At 35.4% G+C, this 23,110-nt stretch overlaps 1 protein-coding gene across 1 annotated transcript; it reads right to left on the reverse strand.

Moving 5' to 3' along the window:
- Positions 1 to 11,636: 11,636 nt before the first annotated feature.
- LOC131145675 (vegetative cell wall protein gp1-like) lies at positions 11,637 to 22,858 on the reverse strand. Its single transcript, XM_058094874.1, has 3 exons — positions 22,854 to 22,858; positions 22,722 to 22,745; positions 11,637 to 12,180 (listed from the first exon to the last, which is right to left on the reverse strand). Exons 1-3 carry the CDS (start codon positions 22,856 to 22,858, stop codon positions 11,637 to 11,639), a joined length of 573 nt encoding a protein of 190 aa, XP_057950857.1.
- Positions 22,859 to 23,110: the final 252 nt, after the last annotated feature.

Below are 23,110 nucleotides of genomic sequence, written 5' to 3' on the forward strand. Positions count from 1 at the left end.
AGTGTTCGATTTTTTCTTTCAACTACTCCGTTTTGTTGTGGAGTTTTTGGTGTGGAGAAGTTGTGTGAATAGCCATTTTCGTTACAAAATTATTCTAGTTCTTTGTTTCTAAATTCTCTTCCTCTATCACTCCTAATGTGAACAATTGACATTCCCTTTTCATTTTGAATTTTTCCACCAAAATGGATGAAGGCATTGCAAGTATCACTTTTGTTTGCAAGAAAGATTACCCATGAGAATCTAGAGAAATCATCAACTATTACAAAAGCATACAGTTTTCTACTAATACTTGCAATATCATTTGGTCCAAACAAATCAAGATGAATCAATTCTAAAGGTCTTGAAGTGGACGTCATTTTCTTGATTTTGAAAGATGATTTAACTTGTTTTCCGTATTGACATGCATCACATACTTTGTCTCTTACATAATTATCTTTCGGTAGGCCATTTACTAGTTCCTTAGATGATAGCCTATGCAGTAAATCCATGCTAGCATGACCTAGTCTTCTATGTCATAACCAACAATTTTCATTAGTTGCAGCCAAACATCTAACGTCATAAGTTTTAATGTCATCAAACTCAATTGTGTAGATGTTGGATTCACATTTTCCTACTAGTATGATATTTCCGTTTAAATCATTTATCAAGCATTGGGTGGATTAGAATGTAATGTTTAACCCTTTATCACACAACTGACTAATACTTAATAAGTTATGTTTAAGTATATCTACAAGTGCAACATTTTCAATAGTCAAGGATGAATTACCTATTTTACCTTTACCGATGATTATTCCTTTGGCATTGTCTCCAAATGTTACCAATCCTTCCTTCTTGTAGGTGAGTGAGATGAATTTACTTGCATCTCCCGTCATGTTTCTTGAGCAGCCACTATCAAGGAACCATTTATTTCTTGTGGAATTGGTCTTTAGGCATACCTGCACACAGCACTAAGTGATTTGTTTTGGTACCCATATTGTAATGACCCAGAAATTTAAATAATTAGGAAATATAATGAATAGAATGGATTAAAGGATAATAAGGGGAAAAGGAAGGATTTTTAGAAGGAATAGCAGGCCTCGTCGATGAATGTCCTATCCTTATCGACGAGTGTCCTTCTAAGCTCGTCGACAAATCTAGTTCCTCGTCGACGAAGGAATCCCAAGAGAGTATATTTTGGAACTTTGAATTTCGTTGACGAAGGTATCTTCTTGTCGACGAAGCCTCTATAATGCCTGGTTGATGAATCGAAGTGTCTTGTCGACGAAGCCCTACCTATAAATAGGTTGTTCTTCATTTTCAACATAAATTCACGAACTCTCTCTCTCTCTAAAACGATTTTCCTACCTTCTCTCCTCAATTTCGAGCCGAATTTGACCCGGTTTGACGATCCGGAACCGCCACGAGGTTCGTAGGATCATTCTCTGTAAGGCTGTAGGAGCTGATCGTTGGATTGTGACGTCTGAGAAACATCCCAAAATCAGGGTAAGTTAGTTATTTTGGGATTGTCTTAAGGAATGTTGTTATTTGGAGCCTAGGAAGTAGTAAATAAGTATTTTTATTAAGATTTAAGTTAATTGGAATTTATTTTAATTAAGTTAGGATTTTTGGATTCAGGGTCCAAGTGAACGCTATGGGTATCAGTTCGGGAATCCTGCAGGCATAGTTTGAAGTAAGGGGGAAATTTATGTATTAAATCAAGTTTTTCATAAATTAAAAAGGATTAAGTGTTATTTATGTATATATGCTTTTATGTGGGTTTAAAATGTCAACCATGAAATTTATGTTTTCTGAGCTTAGGAATGCTTATATAGTTATGTATTTGTGAAAGTAAACGAATGTAAGTGAAAAGGAACTTTCTGGTGAATTAAGTAAGAAATGAAATATATTTTTGGCATATAAATGTTAATTATGGGATGGCTTATTTTGTAAGAAATGTATATGAATTTTACTGCTAAAGCTGTGTGGCATGAGATTCTGTGCGAATATATGTTAAATATACGAAATGAAGGTTAAGTAAAGTTTTATGAATAAAATATGATATGGACAATGTTGCTTGTGTATGTTAAATGCAACCATGTAAACGTAAGCCATGTTAGCAGATTCTAGCGCATTTCTATGTGGACTAACTGCAGCAGATTCTAGCATATTTCTATGTGGAAATTAACTGATAATGACTAAAGACCAGTTGTACAACGAAGGAATGAAATGAAAATGTTATGCAATGAAATGACAATGGAATGACAATGCAATGAAAAGAAATGTAAAACGTGAACGATACGAATGGGAAAGAGTCACTTAAAGTGAAATACAATGCAATGTTAAGCTATGAATATGAACAGATATGTATGATTGAATAATGACATAAAGGAATAACGTATTATGTTATTAGAAGTATTTATGTATGTAGCACATGTTACGATTAGGCAAGGCGAACTCTTCGCCTGAGGGCTTGCTGAGTAAGGCGAGTGCACTACTAGCTTCAGATGTGGCAGTAGCTGCATAATGTACTAGGCCAGAGAACCTATTTGTATGGGAGGGTAGATTTCCCTATCCTTAGGGCCTTTGCTGGTAAACTATTATTGAATGCATGAATACGAAATTAATCTAACACTTGAGGGCTTACTGAGTAAGGTAAGTGCCCTAGTATGCTTTAATTGTGACCTTAGGGTTATCTAAGTATCAGAGCAGAGGGGTACTACTTGTATGGGCTGGTAATCACCCCTATCCTTGGGTAATCTCGTTGGTTAAATATTTGCATGTATTTGATTGGGTTCAGAAAATGATTTCAGAATTATGTTAATGATTTGCAAATGTATTAAAATGATATATATACCTCATGTTACCCATGCACTGTTTTAATATATTTCTTACTAAGATATGTCTCACCCGAATATGAATGTTTCATTTTCAGGACATCCTCAAGGTCGGGCTTAGGAGCTCGAGGGTTTATACCTCTTTGAGGGTTGTAAAGAGAAAAGGGTATATTTTTTATATACAAAGGAGTTGTATAAAGTTTAAAGTTCTAGTTTATGATTTATGTCTTTATGCTTTAAGTCTGTTGAGAAAGTATGGTTGCGAAAATACTGAAATGTTCTAGAGATGTATGTATTTATGGAAATGCAGGTGATGGTTGGTTTTTATGGATTTGTAGATAGAAAATAGAAAACTCTGGTATTACGGTATTATGGTATATATTGTATGGAGATTATGATTATGTTTTCCGTTACGTATGTATGTTATGGATTATGATTTATCAGGATATTATTAGGTTTAATGCACCGGGCCCAAGTTTAAGGGTTCGGGGCGTTACACATATTGTCTTGGGTCCTACAGGGTTTGTGTTCTTAATCACCCATTTGTGTTTCATGCCTTTTCCTCTGTTTCCCATGAAGGGGCAAGTAAAGCGTACATGACCCTTTTGTTCGCAATATAAGAAAACTTTATTAGCATGTAAGGGGTTTGGTTTAGGTGCAAGGATTTTCTTTGACAATGAGCTTCTTTTAGCACAAAGATTTGCAAAACCGATTGATTTGGATGACGATAAGCCATACGCTAATCCTTCTTTGAAAATTCCAAACCTTTGGACTCCAAGTAGCTTATCAAAATTCTCTTTACCATTTGTAAATTGTATTATTTTGATCTTTAACCTTCTTTTTCAATTTTGAATTTTCTTGAAGAGTTCCCATAATATGTTTTTTCAAACTTCCAACTTCTTTTTGAGAGGACTCCTTGTAATTTTTACAATCCTTGATAAGTTTTTCGTTTTCGAGACTGAGAGATGCATTTTCCTTCTTTAAAGTGTCACATGAGTAGATTTGTTTTTGCTTACATCTTGTATGAGTTTCTTCTAAAAGTTTTTTTTTCTTTTTGGTAGCTATCAATTCAATGTAAAGCTTCCTACAATTTTCTTCTAATTCTTCGTATGATGGAAGGTATTCATCATTAGAATTTACCTCATTTTGTTTGTCCACCATAAAGCAGAAGTTGGCAACTTCTTCTTTGATTTCTTCATCGGTTTAGGTTCCATCTAGCTCATCCCATCCGGTTGCGTTCATGGTTTTGAACTTCTTTTTGTCTCCTTGCTGATTGTTACCTTTGTTTTTGAAGAGAGGGCAGTTAGCCATGCAGTGTCCAATCTTTTTTGCAGTTGTAGCACCTTATGCTTGATTCTCCTTTCTCCCTTTGTTTGCCACCTTGTATCTTCATCAAAAAATTTCTAAATCTTCTTGTAAGGAGAGTAGCTTCATCATCATCGTCATTTTCTTCTTTCTACATGAGCTCCTTTTGTTTTCCAGCTTTTAGGGCAATTCTGATTGCCTTCTTTGGTCCCTCAGCTTCTGCGGTAGCATTTTTCTTTTGATTTCATAGGTCATGAGTGACCCAATTAGCTCATCGATAGTGACCTTTGATTGGTCCTTTGCCTCCTCAATTGCTGTGGACTTTGCATGCCAAGATTCTGGTAGAGGGCGAAGGACTTTCTGCACATTATCTTCCATAGAATATTCTATACCAAGGGCTTTTAGTCCATTTGTAATATGTGCAAAATGAGTAAACATAGGAGTAATTGACTCACCCTCTTCCATTTTAAACATTTTGTATTCTTTAACTAACATATAAATTTTTGATTTCTTTACCTAGGTTGTTCCTTCATATGTTACCTGAAGCTTTTCCCACATCTCCTTTGTCATGTTGCATCCACAGATTCAGTTGTGTTCTTCATCATTTACAGCACAATAAAGGAAGTTTTCAATCTTGAAATTTAGCTGTGCTAGCTTTGCATCAGCCTCGAGAAGTTTCCCAATTGGTATGTCATCGCCTTCCTCATTCTTGAAAACGTAGTCTCCTTCGGTGATGACATTCCACATTCGGTAGTCATAAGCTTGGATGAAGATTGACATCTGATCTTTCCATGCCTGATAGTTAATTCCACAAAACTTGGTAGGATGATCCACGGATTGACCTTGGTCAAACATATCCGCCATTCTGATCTTTGCGCCAAGAAATTACTCCGAATGTCTAGCGACTGGCGCTCTGATACCACTTGTTGGCCCGAATATGCATCTAGAGGGGGGGGGGGAATAGACGTCTTTCACGGATATACAACTTTTTCTACAATCACAAAGATTTCTTGACAAGAACAAGAGTATTATATCATAGTATATATAAAAAGCAAATAGCAATAACTGAGCAACACAAGAGAAAAGAGAAGAGAGAAGCTTAACGCAACGATGTTAATGTGGTTCGGCACCAAGCCTACGTCCACACCTTGAGACCAACTCAAGGATTCCTCAAATCCACTATGTGATCCTCTTTCCCGATGGAGAAGCCTATACAACTAGCTGCTCACAACGAGCTCTTACAATGGTGCTCACCTAGAGTCACCTTATAATGGCTCACAAATAGTCTTCCAATACAAAGAATTTGAAAACAAGTAGATACAATGTAAAATGCTCCTCTTTGAGCTGAATATCCCAATACAAACCTCACACTATTCCCTCTTTGTCAATGGAGAGTAAAAAAAAACAAGAGCAAGAGGGCAAGATGGCACAAAGTGAAACCCTAGTATGAATGCACAATAATTGTTCTCAACAACTAATATGCTTAACTAGTTTGAAATAAATACATAAGACCTATTTTAAAGGCCAAAAGGACGAGCCAAGCGCTAGAGATCCGTTGGGCATTTCTTGATATGAGACAAATTGAAAACTAGCCGTTTTGGCTCATTTAATACTGTCTACAACCCGACGTTCGTCGACGAGGTCACGACTTCGTTGATGAGTCTTATGAGTCCCTTCTTCAACGAAGCCCTATGTTCATCGATGAACCATTGGTTCTGAATTTATATAGGTCTTGGTTTTTTTTTGTCTACGAGTACCCTATGTACGTCAACAAACCATTGCACAGACTTCGTTGCCGAATCCCCTGTATTCGCCGACAAAGGTGCTCTTAACTTTTAGGTGGTCTTGGTATATTCTCGTCGACGAGTACCCTATGTACGTCGACGAACCTTTGCACAGACTTTGTCGTCGAATCTCCTGTATTCGTTGACGAAGGTGCTCTGAACTTTTTGGGTGATCTCAATATATTCTCGTCGATGAGTACCATGTGTACATCAATGAGGTGATGTGTTGTTCTCGTCAACGAATCCCATGTATTCATCGACAAACCCTTTACTTTTCCTTCTAAATTCGTTCAAACTTTGGTTTATGTTGAAGTAAAAGGTTTTCATCTTTGTTTTAGAAATGATCTTTAATATATTTTAAGATGTCTTGGGTTTAATAAAATATGTTTGAGGGTTATAGACATCTTGTGCAGTTTACTTGACTTGTTATGTATATGTGAGACTAGTGCTTGTGTTCTAGTCTACCGTGAACTAAGTGCATATGTAATTTGCCCATCTCTTGCTCGCTACTTTTGCACCGCACCATACACAAGGGATTACAATATCAATCTCCCTTACTCACACTCACAACCCAGAGCTTGTGCTTGCTATGCAGGATCCATAAACGCTTTGGTTGAGTGGCTAAGTTCCGGGTATGTCATATGTTGGACTATGTTGATGGTCATTTGCTCTTTGCTGGTTTGAGACTTGTTTAACTCTTATGCTTACTTTGGATTTGTCCTGTGCATCCGGACTGGACTAAAGGAAAACTGTTAGTAATCTTAAAGAACTGCTAATGGGTTGTTGTCATAAAAAAAAGACTGGAATGAAAGCCCTTAGCCACTAGGTCTAACAAGGTGTAAGAAAGGATATAGAATAGAAAAAAAATGCATTATCTACTATTATGTAGTTCAGTTCGTTGTCAACCCCTTCTCACTTGATTGCATTCTAATAATGTGATTTGTAATAAAAAAAATTGTGATAAAACTTGAACTAATAATTTCCTTTAAGAAAAAGACAAATTAGCTTATTTAAGGCCCACATCTCTTTAGAGATATTGGTTAAAATTTTGTACTTGAATGTTTAAAGTTTTATCTTCATAGTCTTACTTATGAGGGGTAGGAAGAGATATGGGATAAAAAATGTGTTACCTGCTATCATGTAGTTCAGATTCATTGCCAACCCTATGCCACTCGATTGCAATCTAATTAGGGGTGAGCGTAATTCCGTTAAAACTGAATTAACTGAATAAATTCGATTGGTTCGGTTTTGTTAAAAATTTATTCGGTTCGGTTCGATTTTCATTTTCATTGAATTTTGATTTTCAGTTTTCAGTTTGATTTTTGGGTTTGGTTAATAAAGTTAACCGAATTAACCGAATAGTATAAATTAATAATAAATAATTATACATATTATATGTTGCTAGATAAAAAGTTGAAGTACCTCCGGTGGACCTTCTGATCTCGATCTTCTAAAAAGGATAGAAAAATAGGCAAGGCTTAGAAGACCCGGGGTGTACTCCGGGGGATTACTCTGATGCCTAAGTAAGGGATTGCTCTAGAGATGTTGCAAGCAATAGTAAATATGGGTTAAGAATGAAATACCTTAGCCTCTTCTCTAAGTCCCTATTTATAGTGGCGGGAGTTGACCCGAGGGTGTAATGCCATTTATTGGCAAATTATGGTGCAGGCATGAATCACTCTGGTCTTTATGGAGTTGATGTTAATTGCTCTGGCTGAGCAATTGTCGTTGAGCGATGATGGCCCCTATTATTGTTGTGTCTTAATGCTCTTTTATGGCGAATGAGCTCCTTTGACCTTGATATATTTAGGGTATATCAGTTGTCCCCCCCTTAGTTTCGAATTTTCAGAACTTGTTCTTAAATGTTCGAAAGTTGTCCTATCTCTCCCTATATATATATATATTTGCCGAGTTGAGTTCGAAGGATGTCGGTTGATCTGAGCCGATATTAAGGCTTATTTGGCTTTACCGAGCTGGGTTTGAAGGAGGTCAACTGATCCGAGCCGATGTTAAGGCTCGTATGGCTTTGCTGAGTAGAGTTTGAAAGGTTGACTGATCCGAGCCCATATTAAGGCGTATCTAGATTTGCCGGGCTAGGTTTGAAATAGGTTGGCTGATCCAAGCCGATGTTGAGGCTCGTATGGCTTCACCAAGCCAATCATGCCGAGCAGCTCCTCTGGTGGAACTTTGTTCCAACAGCTCCTCTCGTAGGTGTTTGTGTCGAACAGCTCCTCTTGTGAAGCTTTGTTCTGACCAGCTCTTCCCGAGGAATTTTGCCAAGAAGCTCCTCTAGTGGAACTTTGTTCCGACCAGCTCCTCTCGTAGGCATTCGTGCTGAGTAGTCCCTCTTGTGGAACTTTGTCTCAACTAGCTCTTCCCGTAGGTTGTTTGTGCTAAGAAGCTCTTCTTGTGCAACTTTGTTCCAACCAGCTCTTCCCGTGGAATTATGTTGATCAGCTCTTTCTGCGAACTTTGTTTCGACCAGCTCTTCTCAAGGAATTGTGCCGAGCAGGTCCTCTGGTGGGACTTTGTTCCGACCAGCTCTTCACGAGGAATTGTGATGAGCAGTTCCTCTGGTGGAACTTTGTTCCAACTAGCTCTTCTCGAGGAATTGTGCTGAGCAATTCCTCTGGTGTAACTTTGTTCTGGCCAACTCTTCTTGTAGGCATTTGTGCCTAGCAGCTCTTCTTGTGGAACTTTGTTTCGACAAGCTCTTCTCAAGGAATTGTGCCGTGCAGCTCCCTTGGTGGAACTTTGCTCCGACCAGCTCTTCTCAAGGAATTGTGCTGAGCAGTTCCTCTGGTGGAACTTTGTTCCAACCAGCTCTTCTCGAGGAATTGTGCCGAGTAGCTCCTCAAGTGGGACTTTGTTTTGACTAGCTCTTCTCGTAGGCGTTGTAATAACCCGAAAAAAAAAAAATTTTAATTAAAAAAAAGTTAAGAGTAATTATTAATTAATTAAATTTATTAATTAAATATTATTAAATTAATTAAATAAAAAATAATAGAAATTTTAAAGATAAATTATTATGAATTAATTAAGTATTATTAAATCTGATGTATTATATAAATAAGATGATATACAAATATATATAATGGTTAAAGTATATATGTGTGTGTGTCTATATATATATATATATATATATATATATATATATATATATATATATATATATAAAATATAATATTATTATGTTATATGTAAAGTAACTAAAAGAAAAAAAGAAAGAAGCTTGAAGCTTCTAGGAGAAACAGATCCGCTCAGCTCTCTGTCTCCTTCTCCATCGCCTCTTCGTCCCCGCCTCTCTCTCTCCCCTCATTTCTCGACGAATATTCGACCAATCAGGAAACGGAAGGTGCCGTTGGATTTCTAACTCTGCCATCGACATTTCTACTAGAGCGAATTTGTTATGGGAATAGCATAGGCACCATTCTTGGGGTAAGGCAAATTTCTCCTAATTTCTCAATTTTTCATTAAATATGCTGTTAAATCGACGATCAGGCACGACCACAAGATCCTAGTCGTGATCGTCGTCATTTTGACATAAGTCAATTTTCAATTGGGGTTTTCTATGCCCCACTTTAAAGCGAAAGTGGGATTTAGAAAATTTGGTAATTTAACTATATTTAAGGGTAGAATTATTTATTTGGTATTTAGAGACTTAGGAAGAATTAAAATAATATTTTTAAGGTTAATTTAATGGAATTAGGATTTTTGATTCAGGGTCCAAGTGAGCGCCGTAGGTATTTTTCGAGATCCCTGTTGGCGTAGTTCAAGAAACCAGGTAAGGAGAAATTATATATTAAATCAAATTTTATAAAATTAAAGATAATAATTTTTGTTATATTATATGTATTGTCGAGACGTCCCGGGGGCGCGTGTGCCCCGGGTGGCAAAATTTAAATGATTATTTTTTCAAGGAAAATCATGGAAAAGGTCGGAGTCGCCACTAACCTTTAGTGCGATTAGAACACATGATTACTACCCCGTTAGGGGTAGAATCGGTCTACATTACCAGAGTTGGGGTCGGGAGTTCGGTTACGCGAGGGGAAGGTACGAGCACCCCCTACGCGCCCGTTCTTACGAACGGTACCTAATTAATTTGAAATTATCCCTAAGTTAATCTAATAATTCTTTAAATTACTCCTTTTTATGAATTTATAAATAAAATAAATAAATAAATAAAATAATAAATAAATAAAGATAATATATACATATATATTCCCTCAGAGCCTAGGGTACGTGATGCCCGAAGGCTCATACCCTCGCAATAAAATCATAGGGATTAAAAATCAAAAATACTTTATAAAATACGCTCCCAAATTTTAGAAATTTTATGGGTTTTCCTAAATATGAAAATGCTAGTTTGGGAGGTTTTGGATAATAGATATAATAATTTAAACATAATAAATAAATAGATAAATGAATAAAATAACAATAAACTAGAGTATTAGGATACCATAATATGTACTAATCAACATATATAATAGAAGTTAAAATATCTAACATACCAATAATAGTAGAATATAAACATATAATATAGACTAAGATAATGAGCATATCATATTATTAAAATACTACATGTGCGTTATAAACAAAAATACTTAAACATACCATAATAAACATAAACACGATGATAACAATAATAAATATCCACAAATAATATGCTACGTAATAAATTACTATAATACTATATATACTAAACATACCATATAATAGCATGATACCAAAACACCAAAAATATTACCTAAAATATTAAACTTACCATAATAATTAACATACTAAAAGTATCATAATAATAATAAATATATAGTATTACTCAAGATGCTATATTAAAAATTACCTAAAATACTAAATTATATGCACGATGTTACTTATAAATCCTAAGTTATTAAATACCTAATATTACTAACATTCTAGAATATTAAAAACAATACAACTATAGTTCTAAAATACCACATATAGTGCAACTAATTTACTAAAAATTCCAACATGACCAAAATTATAAAATACTAATGATATAATATAAAGTTAACACACAATATAAGTATGAATAAAATATCTTACACATAAGAACCACAACAAGATGTCAATCCAAACCCTAAGAATACATATTAAGACAATACAAATTTTACAATATAAATGCCATCATGATAAAATCTTATAATATAAACCTTACCTCAATAAATACAACGAACAACGAACACACCCTAAAAATACATATTAAACATTAAATTATATGCCCCATCAATATAACCCTTACCATGCGAATATTCTATGCATTATCACACTAAACATAATAGTAACTTACCTAATATATACCAAAATGTCAAACTCGACCTAATAATCGATACCCTTGTATGTGAATATGTAAAAGTTCTAAAATACTGATACTAAATGTGTTAAAATACTAATATGAGTATGCATATATTAAATATAACAACAATAACAAAAGCGAAAGAAAACCCATATATGTTAGATATTAAAATATATACGACATGTTATACAACAACAATAATAATAATAATAATAATAAATAAAAACTATACATGTTAAATGATAATACCATATGATAATAATAGCCCCATAAACAATGATAAAATATATACACAAAATTAACAAAACAAAAACTAACGAGCATAATATAATAACCCCGCAATATGTATATGACAGCAGAAATAATATAGAATGTAAATCTATATACATAATAATAATATAGCTACTCCCCTGATAATCACATGAAAATTTCACCTTGGAGAGCACTGTGACTACAACCGTGAGGAACTGATGGCCTGAGATCCACGGGGGTACCACCGGGAGACGTCGACGGCGACGGGAGCGAGCGACGGCGACGGTGGCTGGAGTGAGTGGGCTGCTGGGTGGTTGCTCCTACTGGGGGTCTTGCCGGAGTTACAGGCGAGAACGGAGAGAGGGATTCGAGATTGAGGTCGCTGGTTCGTCGGAGATGATGGTGGTCTGTGGAGCTTGGCTGCGGGTGCTGTGGTTCTGCTGCTGGTTCGTGGAGAGGCAGAGGAGCTCGGCTGGCTGGAACGGCTGGAGGAGGACTGCCACAGAGGGTGGCCGGAGAAGCTGGTTGCAGAGGGCTACTGGGATCGCTGGTGCACTGCTGCGGGGAGGGTGGTGCTCGACAGAGTGGAGAAGATTGATGGATGCAAAGGGCGATCAGGCCTGGTGGTGTGGGAGAAACAGAGAGCAGAGGGGAGAAGGAGATGGGGGAGGCTAGGGTTGCCGGAGAGCTGCTGGGTGCAGCGGTGAGGCTGAAGAACAAAGAGAGGTTTTTTTTTTTTGTTTCTGCCCCCCGGTGTGAGGCCGCTGCTGTTGCAGCGAGTGAGATGCGTGAGGGAGAGATGAGAGTTAGGGTTTTTTCTTTTTGGCCTCCCTCCTCCTTTGCCGTGCGGTGCCCCCCTCTTTTATAAAAAAAAAAAAAAAATTATAAAACTAAGAAACTTTCCTTTTGTGATTTTTATTTTTCTTCTTTTTTTTTTATGATTTTATTCTTATGGTAATAATAAAAAAGGAAATAATAATAATAATAATAATCATAATAATATAAATATCAATAAGGTAATAATAATAATAATACTACTAAATAGTAAATAGTAATAAATAATTATAGTAAAAATAAAAATAATAAATATAAAATAATAACAATAATAAATCAATAATAGTGATAATAATAAATTACTTATAATAATATAGGAAAATAAAATAATAATAATAATAATAATAATAATAATAATAATAATAATAATATATCACAAACAATAAAATGAATGAAAAATAAAAATAGTTATAGTAAAGTAAAATAAAAATGAAGATAATACAAGTGCTAGTAAAATAATAGTAAAGTACTAATAATATAGGAAAATAATAATAATAATAATAATGAAAATAATAAAATAAGAGGGGACCCCGTGTTTTATTTGGTTAGGGCAAAAATAGGGTGTCTACATGTATGTTTTGGTGTGAATTACTAAAATGTCAATCATGTAAAACTATGATTACTGAGCCTAGGACCACTTATTTAGTTATGTATTTGTGGAAATAAACTGAAGAAAGTGGAAGGAATTTTCTGGATAATTATGCAAGAAATGAAAATTGTATTTTCAGTAGTAAATGCTAAATGTGGGTTGGCCTATTTTACAGGAATATGTATGAATTTTACTGCTAAATTGTGTGGCATGAGGTTCTGTGCAAATATATATTAAATATATGAGATACAAGCTAAGTAAGTAAGGCATTAAGAATAAAATATGAAATGGACTATGTTGCTTGTGTATGCTAAATGCAACCATGTAAATGTAAGACAACTGAAAGACAGCCATGTTAGCAGATCTAGACGTTTCTACGTAGACTAACTGATGACAGTTAAAAGGAGTTGTAGTATGACAACTAAAAAGGAATTGTAGACTAACTGATGATGGCTAAAGACCAGCTGTAGTGCGAAGGAAAGAAATGGAAATGCTATGAAATGACAATGAGATGACATGGTATGAAATGACAAATGTAAATGATGTATATGAAGAATTACGTAAAGTGAAATGTAATGCAATGTTTAAGCTATGAATATGAACATATGTGTATGAATGAATAATGACAGAAAGGAATAATGTATTATGATATTAGAAGTATCTATGTATACAGAACATGTTACGATTGGGCAAGGCAAACTTTCGCCTGAGGGCTTGCTGAGAAAGGCAAGTGCACTAGTGGCTTTAGAGGTGGCAGTAGCTGCAAAACGTACTAGGGCAGAGAGAACCTACTTGTATGGGCGGGTGGATTTTTCTATCCTTAGGGCCTTTACTGGTAAGCTATTGTTGAACTGTGTGAGTGCGAGATCAATCTAACGCTTGAGGACTTACTGAGTAAGGTGAGTGCTCTGGTATGCTTTAGTTGTGACCATAGGGTTACCTAAGTATCAGGGTAGAGGGGTGCTACTTGTATGGGCAGGTAATCACCCCTATTCTTGGGTAATCTCGTGGGTTAAATCTTTTGCATATGATTTAGTAGGCTGAGAGAATGATTTTAGAATTATGTTAATGATTTTCAAATGTTAAATATTTTGTTGTTATATAGATTCATGTTGGCCACACACTGTTTTAATATATGGTTTCTTCCTTTACTAAGATGTGTCTCACCCGAATATGAATTTATCTTTTTCAGGATTTCCTCGGGATCGAGCTTTGAGAGCTCAAGGTTTTTATAGCATTATTGGGAAATAGAAAAAGAAAATGGAATATTTCTAAGTTAATTTTGGGGAATGTAAATATTTATGTGTTATATCTTTATGTTTTAAGGCTGTTGAGTAGGGAATGATTGTGAAAATATTAAAATATTTTGGGAGTTATGTAGATTTATGGAAATGCAGGTGATGGATGATCTATTATGGATTATAGTTAAAATTAGTAAACTCTGGTATTTTATTATATGGAGATTATGTTTACGTTTTCCACTGCATATATTACGAATTATAGACTATCAGGGATTTTATCAGGTATAATGCGTTATACCCGAACCCGGGTTTAAGGGTTCGAGGCGTTACAGGAATTTCTGTCGAGCAGCTCTTCTTATGAAACTTTGTTCCAACTAGCTCTTCTCGAGGAATTGTGCCAAGCAGCTCCTCTAGTGGGACTTTGTTTCGACCAAATCTTCTTGAGGAATTGTGCCGAGCAGCTCCCTAGGTGGAACTTTTTTCCGACTAGCTTTTCTCGTAGGCGTTTGAGTCAAGTAGCTCCTATGGTGGAACTTTGTTCCGACCAGCTCTTCTCGAGGAATTGTGCCGAGCAGCTCTTCTTGTGGAACTTTGTTTTGACCAGCTCTTCTTAAGAAATTGTGTTGAGCAGCTCCCCTGGTGGAACATTGTTCCAACCAGCTCTTCTTGAGGAATTGTGCCAAGCAGCTAATCTAGTGGGACTTTGTTCTGACCAACTCCTCTCGTAGGTCTAATGAATTGTACCCATCTTTTGGGTCACCTTGTACCAACTATCGAGAAATTAACAAAATGACTATCAAGAATAAATACCTGCTTCCCCGCTTCGACAATTTGTTTGATCAGCTACATGGGACACAGGTTTTCTCGAAGATAGATTTACGGTTTGGGTATCATCAGGTAAAGGTCAGAGCAGAGGATATTTCAAAGACGGCATTCAGGACTCGCTATGGCCATTATGAATTCTTGGTTATACCGTATGGACTAACAAATGCTCCTGTAGTGTTTATGGACTTGATGAACCGCGTATTCCACCAGTATTTAGATCAGTTTTTGGTAGTGTTTATCAATGATATACTGGTGTATTTAAAGAGCCTAGAGGAGCATAAGGAACATTTGAGGATAGTACTTCAGGTACTGAGGGAAAAGAAATTGTTTGCAAAATTTAAGAAGTGCAAGTTCTAGCTAGAGCAGGTTACCTTCCCTGGACATGTGATCTGCAAGGGTGGTATCTCAGTAGACCCGAGTATAATTGAGGCAGTACTAGACTGGGTATGACCAAAGAATGTGCAAGAAATCAGAAGTTTCCTAAGATTGGCTGGATACTACCGCATGTTTGTTGATGGTTTTTCTAAATTGTCGGGTCCGTTGACTAGATTGACCAGGAAAGGGGTGAAATTTCAGTGGTCTGATGAATATAAGAAGAGTTTTCAAGAGTTGAAACAGCGGCTCATCACTGCACCGGTGTTGACGATTCCTTTAGGTGAAAAGGATTTGGTGATTTACAATGATGCATCGCATAAAGAGCTCAGTTGTGTTCTGATGCAGTAGGGGAGAGTTATAGCATATGCCTCATGACAGTTAAAAGAATATGAGAAGAATTACCCTACCTATGATTTGGAGTTAGCAGTAGTGGTATACACACTAAAGATTTGGAGACATTATCTCTATTGGGGTAGGTGTGAAATTTTTATTGATCACAAAAGCCTAAAATACTTTTTCACGCAGAAAGAATTGAATATGAGGTAGAGGAGGTGGTTGGAACTGATAAAAGATTATGACTACACCATCAATTACCACCTGAGAAAGGCTAATGTGGCGGTTGATGCCTTGAGCCAAAAATCACTGGGTGCATCGATATCTGTAGTGGCAATATAGCATCCAGTTCAAATGGATTTGGAGAGACTGGGGATAGAACTCATAGAGGGTGATCATCAAACATTTATTACCAATCTGGTGTTGCAATCGACTCTATAGGAAAGAATTAAAGCAGCATAGATGAGTGATGTAGAGTTAGTAGAGCTTATAGGGAAAGTATAGGATGGTCTGGAGGAGAATTTCAGTATCCCAGATGATAGGGCCTTGAGGTTCCGTACCAAGTTATGTATACCTGCCGATACTGAAATTAAGAAAGTGATTCTAAAGGAAGCGCACCGATCCTTGTATACGGTACATCCGGGTAGTACTAAAATGTATAGGGATCTTCGGGAATATTTTTGGTGGAGCGAAATGAAAAGAGATATTGCTAAATTTGTAGCACAGTATTTGACATGTCAGTAGGTAAAAGCTGAGCATCAAAGACCGGCGGGGTCATTGCAACCGCTGTATATTCTTAAGTGGAAGTGGAAGCATATAACGATGGATTTTGTTACTGGGTTATTGCCGATGTTACATAGATAGGACGTCACTTGAGTAGTTGTGCATCGAATTACGAAGACTGCCCATTTTCTGAATCCTTAAACCAACTAGCAGAGTTATACATTTAGGAGATAGTGAGAATGCATGGCATGCCAATGTCCATAGTTTCAGATTGAGACCCACGGTTCACATCTCGTTTATGGAGGAGTTTATAAGGGGCCATGGGTTCTCAGTTGTTGTTCAGTACAACATTTCATCCTCAGTCAGATGGGTAGACAAAGAGAACGATATAGATATTGGATGATATGCTACATGCATCTGTGTTGGACTTTGGAGGTAGTTGGTTACGGTTTATACCACTAGTCGAGTTTGCGTATAATAACAACTATCAGACCAGCATTTGGATGACACCATTTGAGGCATTGTATAGTAGGAAATGTTGATCCCCATTGTACTAGGATGAGATTGGGGAGAAACAGATATTGGGGCCAGAGCAGATACAGCAAACTCAGGATAAAGTCAGACTCATCAAGGACAGGATCAGAATAGTGCAAAGTCGGTAGAAGAGTTATGTAGATACTCACCAACGTGGGTTAGAGTTTGACGTTGGAGATCACGTATTTTTTAGGGTGGCACTGTTTAAAGGAGTTATGAGATTTGAGAGGAAGGGTAAAATGAACCCTAGGTATACTGGACCATTCTAGATTCTTGAAAGAGTGGGTCTAATTGCCTACAGGTTAGCTTTACCACCAGTTTTGTTTAGAATTCACAACGTATTTCATGTTTTTATGTTGAGAAAATACGTCTCAAATCCCTACCATGTGATCAGATATGAGGCACTGGAGCTCAGTGATGCTTTCTCTTATGAAGAAGCGCCAGTGCAGATTTTGGATTGGAAAGAGCAGGAACTACGTACGAAAAAAATATCACTGGTAAAATTTTTGTGGTGCAACCATGCAGTAGAGGAAGCTTCTTGGGAATTAGAGGAGCAGATGCGCCAGAGATACCCACAACTGTTCAGTGGGAACCAAGAATAAGTTATGAAATTGAATTTGTATAGTATAGGTAGTATTTTGGTTTTAATGGTTTTGGGAAGAATTTGCTTTCAATGGTTGTAATCTCCCAGATACCCTATGTAACCACGGTATTCCTCTGCCATAAGTGAGGGTGATTAATAAAATGGTGGAGTTTTTCTTGAAGAGTGGAAATGTGAGAAATGACAAATTTCGACGACGAAATTTTATAAGGAGAAAATGTAGAGACCTGGAAAATTTATTCATGGATAATGATAATAATAAAGGATAGAGTAAGGGGAAGGAAATTTTAAAAAGGAGAAATTAGGGCTTCGTCGATGAACCCAGAGTCTTCGTTGACGATTGTCTCATAGATTTCGACAATGAGGTACACGTGTCTCGTCGACGAGAGATTACCGAGAGAGTTTAGGGAATTTCAGGTTCATCGACGAAATAGCCTCCTCGTTGGCGAAGTTCCTTCATAGGTTCATCCTCGAACCACTTGAATTTGCCGACGAATGCCGAGTTATAAATATTGGAAACCCTTATTTCAGTGTGCATTTTCTCTCTCTCTCTCTCTCTCTAGATCCACGGTTCCCTCTCCTTCTCTCTTCGTTTCTGACTTCGTTAAAGCCCGGATTGACGATCAGGAACCGCCACAAGGTTCCTGGGAAGATTCTCTACAACATAGGCCAAGTAAATTTTCAATTTGGAGTTCTTGGGTATTATCCCAAAATCAGGGTAAGTAAGAGATTTAAGGGTTTGATGGGTTGTTTGAAGTATTTGAAATCTAAGAAGCACTATACAAAAATTGTTGTGGGAAATGAGTTGACTGATTTGGTAAAAATGTGACTTTTATGCTTTTGAATTGTGAACGCCGAGGAGCGTTAGCTTTAGGGTGTTAGTGGACCTCTCAGTAAGTCAGGTAAGGGGAAGACACTATAACAATCTATTTCTGAAAATTATGGGTTGAGAAATATGAGAAATGGATTTATAATATTTTACCTGTAATTTATTTATGATATAAATATCAGATGAAATTTGTGTGACATATGATTTATATTGAGATATATTTAAAACTGGGTTAAATGATTTACCCTGAGAATATAGATTATGAAATGTGAATGGAGATATGAAATTTGAAATGGGGAAAAATGATGAAAGTGGAATGTATTGAAAAATGTATTTCTTACGAGATATGAAAATGTTTTATTGAGAAATGTGAATTACGTGAAATGAGATGTGTATATGTATTTATGAGATGAATGAGTATTGAACTGATGAAATACCATTGAAATGATAAAATGAGTTGTGAATACTGAAAATGTGAACATTGCAATAATAATATTGCAATGAGAATAATGATATGTGAATACTAATATGATAATATGAAATTAAGAATATGAAAATGTGAGTATTGTAATGTGAATATTACAATACAGATATTGAAATGTGAATATGAGAAATATGAATATGAGAAATGTGAATATTGGAACGTTAATTCTCCAATATAAATATTGATTTGTGAGAATTGAAATGTGGAATTCCGAAACAGGAATACAGAAATGTGATTGATGAAATGCTAATATTGTATAATGATTGCTGGTATATGGTACTGATAACCCTGATGGATGGATATAAAAACTCTAATGATGGGTTGTGATATTGAGCACGGTACCAGTGGTGTTAGTGCAACCACACAGACTCGTGGAACGTGTGGCGTGACAGTAGACTAAGCTGTATAGTAGAGTTGTTGTACCCCCTGAGTCTGGATCAGGGCTATTGGTCGGTCAGTTGTATTACAGACACGAGATATATGATATGATATTTGACCTAACCAGGTCGGCTAATCGCGGTTAGGTCCAGCCTTTGGGCCGCACAACCCTATTCATGGGGGAAGCATTACGTGGAGAGATATCCTCATGGAGAGATATCCTCAAGGCAATTATGAGTACAAACACGGATGTATCGGTAATTGGGGACACTCATGAGCTAGATATGGAAATAGAAATGGAAATGGAAATGAAATGAGAATGGAAATGAGAAATGAAATAGCGTGAGTTAATAATATAAATAATTAAAGCGAAGTAGAACACACCGCCTAAGGGCTTATTGAGTAAGGTGAATGCTCTGATAAGTATCAGTTGTAGCTGAACCCGAGTTAATCGGGTTAGGATGCAAACGATATCAGGGCAGAGGGAAGCTACTTGTATGGGCGGGTAAGCTTCCCTATTCTCGGGAACCTCGCAGGTAAATTATGGGTTGCGTGTGTATGGTTTTGGAAATAAAAGTAAAAGCTTATGAAAGTTTGTGTTATATATCTATATGATTATGATTGTGGAAATGGTATGTTTTCGCAGAAGATATTTTTACTGAAATGAATATATGTTATGATATAATGAATCATATACTGGCCCACACTGTAGATAATTTATTCTGCCTTACTAAGATGTGTCTCACCCAATCATTTAAATATTTCAGGTAACCGAGATAGACCTGGTGATAGAGCTTCGAGATAGAGGGGAGTCGATAACCTGAGTAGTCAGGGTGAGTATTTTGTGCTAGAGAGGTTTGATTCCCCTAGAATTCTGTGGTTGACTTGTATATATGGATGGTTGATACTCTAGTATGTGTATTCGTTGTGGTATGTATGTATATATATATATATATGAAATGACTTCCGCTGTTAAGATTATGTATTTGAGTATGATTGTATACCCGGTACCCACTTTTGAGTTGGGTTATGTATTATGGTATCAGTGGTTGATGTGACTAATATGTGATATATATGTTGTTATATGAAAAAAAAAAATGGTATAAAAAGTCGAGGCGTCACATGACGCCAATTGCTCTAGCTGAGCAACTGTCGTTGAGCGATGATGACCCTTATTGTTGTTGTGCTTTAATACTCCTTTATGGCAGATGAGCTCATTTGACCTTGATATATTTAGATTATATCATTATATATTAAATTTTTTTATATATTATATATATACCAAAATTTTATATTATTTTTCTTATATTATATATATTATTTATATTTTATGTATATTAAAAATATATATTTTATATATACTAAAATATTAAATCGATTAATCAATTTAACCGAAATTTGGTTTGATCGATTTTGAATTTGATTAAATATGGAATTTCAGTCAATTCGGTTAATGAAATTTTTTAATCGATATTTTCGGTTAATTTGGCTATTTAACCGACTTAATCGAACTGACCGAAGGCTCACTCCCATATCGAATAATGTGATTTGTAATACAAAAATAGGATAAAACTTGAGCTAATAATTTCCTTTGAGAAAAAGAGATATGGGCTTATGTAAGACCCGCATTTCTTTAGAGATATTGGTTAAAATTTTGTACTCTTATGTTAAAAGTTTCATCTTCGAGTCCTACTTATGAGGGGTGGGAAAGGGTATGAGATAAAAAATGTGTTACCTGCTATTATGTAGTTTAGGTTCGTCACCAACCTCCAATCCAACAAAAAAAAAAAAGGCACAACACCCTTTTTCCATGTCTTATTTTTTCATGGGGCAACTTAAAAATATATTTTTAAAAAAATATTTATGAAAATTATATAAATTTTTAGATTTGTCCCTTTCAAATTGATTTTGTAAGGTTCAAATTAATTAACTAAAAATGTCAAGTTCTATTTTCAAGGACTTTAAAAATATATTAAGCTGCATTTGAAAACATGAATTTTAGAGGTTAAATTTGAATTTTGGTGAATTTTGGCAAATTTCAACATAATTTTGTGTTACATTTTATACAAATTTAATACAAATCTAAGTTCCGGACCTCTCCAAACATGGGATTAGAGTATAAACTGACATTGAACTAAGTCAAAAAATCTTATCGGGCTTCATTTTGCTCCAAGCCTCCAAGTCTTGACCTTGATCAATGCACCAACAACACAAACGCACACATATATAATGGGAAAACCTTTTTTATGTATTGGAGCAAAAAGACTTTAGATATAATTTGTACCTCTTCCGTAATTTCAACTCTCAAGTTTTACGATTTCATGTTACACTTATTATTAATCTCTTCTTTAAGTTAGTATTTAAAAGTATGAATTTCGAGTTTTAAATTTAAATATGTATTAATTTAGAAGAAATTATATACGATTTTATATTATATTTTATTCAAATCTATACAAATTCAAATCTAAGGTTCAAAATTCATACTTGTGAGGAACATCTTAATCATTAAAGATTAGAAATTTACATATTAAAGGTCTCAAATTTGAATCTTATGAATAGAAAAAAGTGACAGCAGTCTATTGTGTAGTTCAAAAACGTTCTAGATTTTCGATTGACCTAAAAAAAATTTGAGCTTAAGACTTCTCACAAGAATATTTCAAATTTTAGCGAACTTGTTTCTCAAAACCTAGGTTTAAAAGTTCTAATATATGACTAATAGTCTTTTTTTTCTAGGTCTGGTTTTTTTTTTAATTCATTTTTTTAGACTTGAGACCATAAATCAACAAATATTCTTATTAAAGTGTTATTCATTTCATTAATCCCTAATCAATTCATAATCTATTTTTTTTTTTTAATTCTTACTATTATAAATCCAACAAGTAATTTCATCACAAAAATACAAGATTTTTTTTTAAAAAAATATCATCTTATTTTCTCTATTAATAAAAATGATCCTAAATTATATCAAAACATTTAATTATGTAATCCAATAGAAAAAAAAAATCAACGCAATATACGAAAACATAAAACTAATACCATTAAAAATGATTTTAGCAAATATTAAGTCTTCTTTTTATGCAACTCATTGACCTTAATTTTTCACTTATGGAAAAACGAACCTAACCATGGTGCTGAGTGCACAAAACAATGGTGGGAAAAATAAATTAAATAAAGAAAATGACCTAATCAATACTTCCTTGCAAGGAAGGAGTTTGATGCCATTCTAAAACCACAAGTAAATTTACATATTTAATTTTTTTAATGCGGTCCACACGTCGCTGATTGCTTAAATTCTACGGTTGGTATTCACCCAACCCGAATGGGAACCACGAGGGAAAGTCAAAAAGTCCTTTTATCGTACGGTCGAGATCAGCCAATCCGTCATCTTTCCCAGGGTCTCGCTTTATTCCGATTTCCGAGATCTGCCACCTGCGGTTCCGAACCGGACGAAGCTGTTCGGAGCGCGAGGAACTCGAGGTTTTCTCACTGGTGGCCCCTTCTCACCTTGGGTTTTGCTGCTTCTTGCACCTGTATTTCACGAAATTTATTCCATGCCCCCGCTAAAGTTTTTATTTTCATTTACCACCACATTCAGGTCTGCTGTTTTTTGAAATTTTTTTTTTTTTTTTAAAATACCCCATTTTTCTTTTGCACTCTGTTTGGCATGAAAGAAAAGGATTAAAAAAATTATCTTTATAATTTTTTTAAATTGGAGGTATGATTTTTATTTTATTTCACCTACTAAACACTGCGATGTACAGTACTATAATATGAAGGTAAAAGTTTTTAATATTTAATTATCGGATGTCCTCTCTCCTTCTAATTATTATTATTATTATTATTATTATTATTATTTGAATGTTGAGCTTCAAAGTAGGGTTTTCTATGAAAAA

Source organism: Malania oleifera, chromosome 13 (assembly GCF_029873635.1).
Source record: "Malania oleifera isolate guangnan ecotype guangnan chromosome 13, ASM2987363v1, whole genome shotgun sequence".
In the NCBI taxonomy this organism is placed as follows: domain Eukaryota; kingdom Viridiplantae; phylum Streptophyta; class Magnoliopsida; order Santalales; family Ximeniaceae; genus Malania; species Malania oleifera.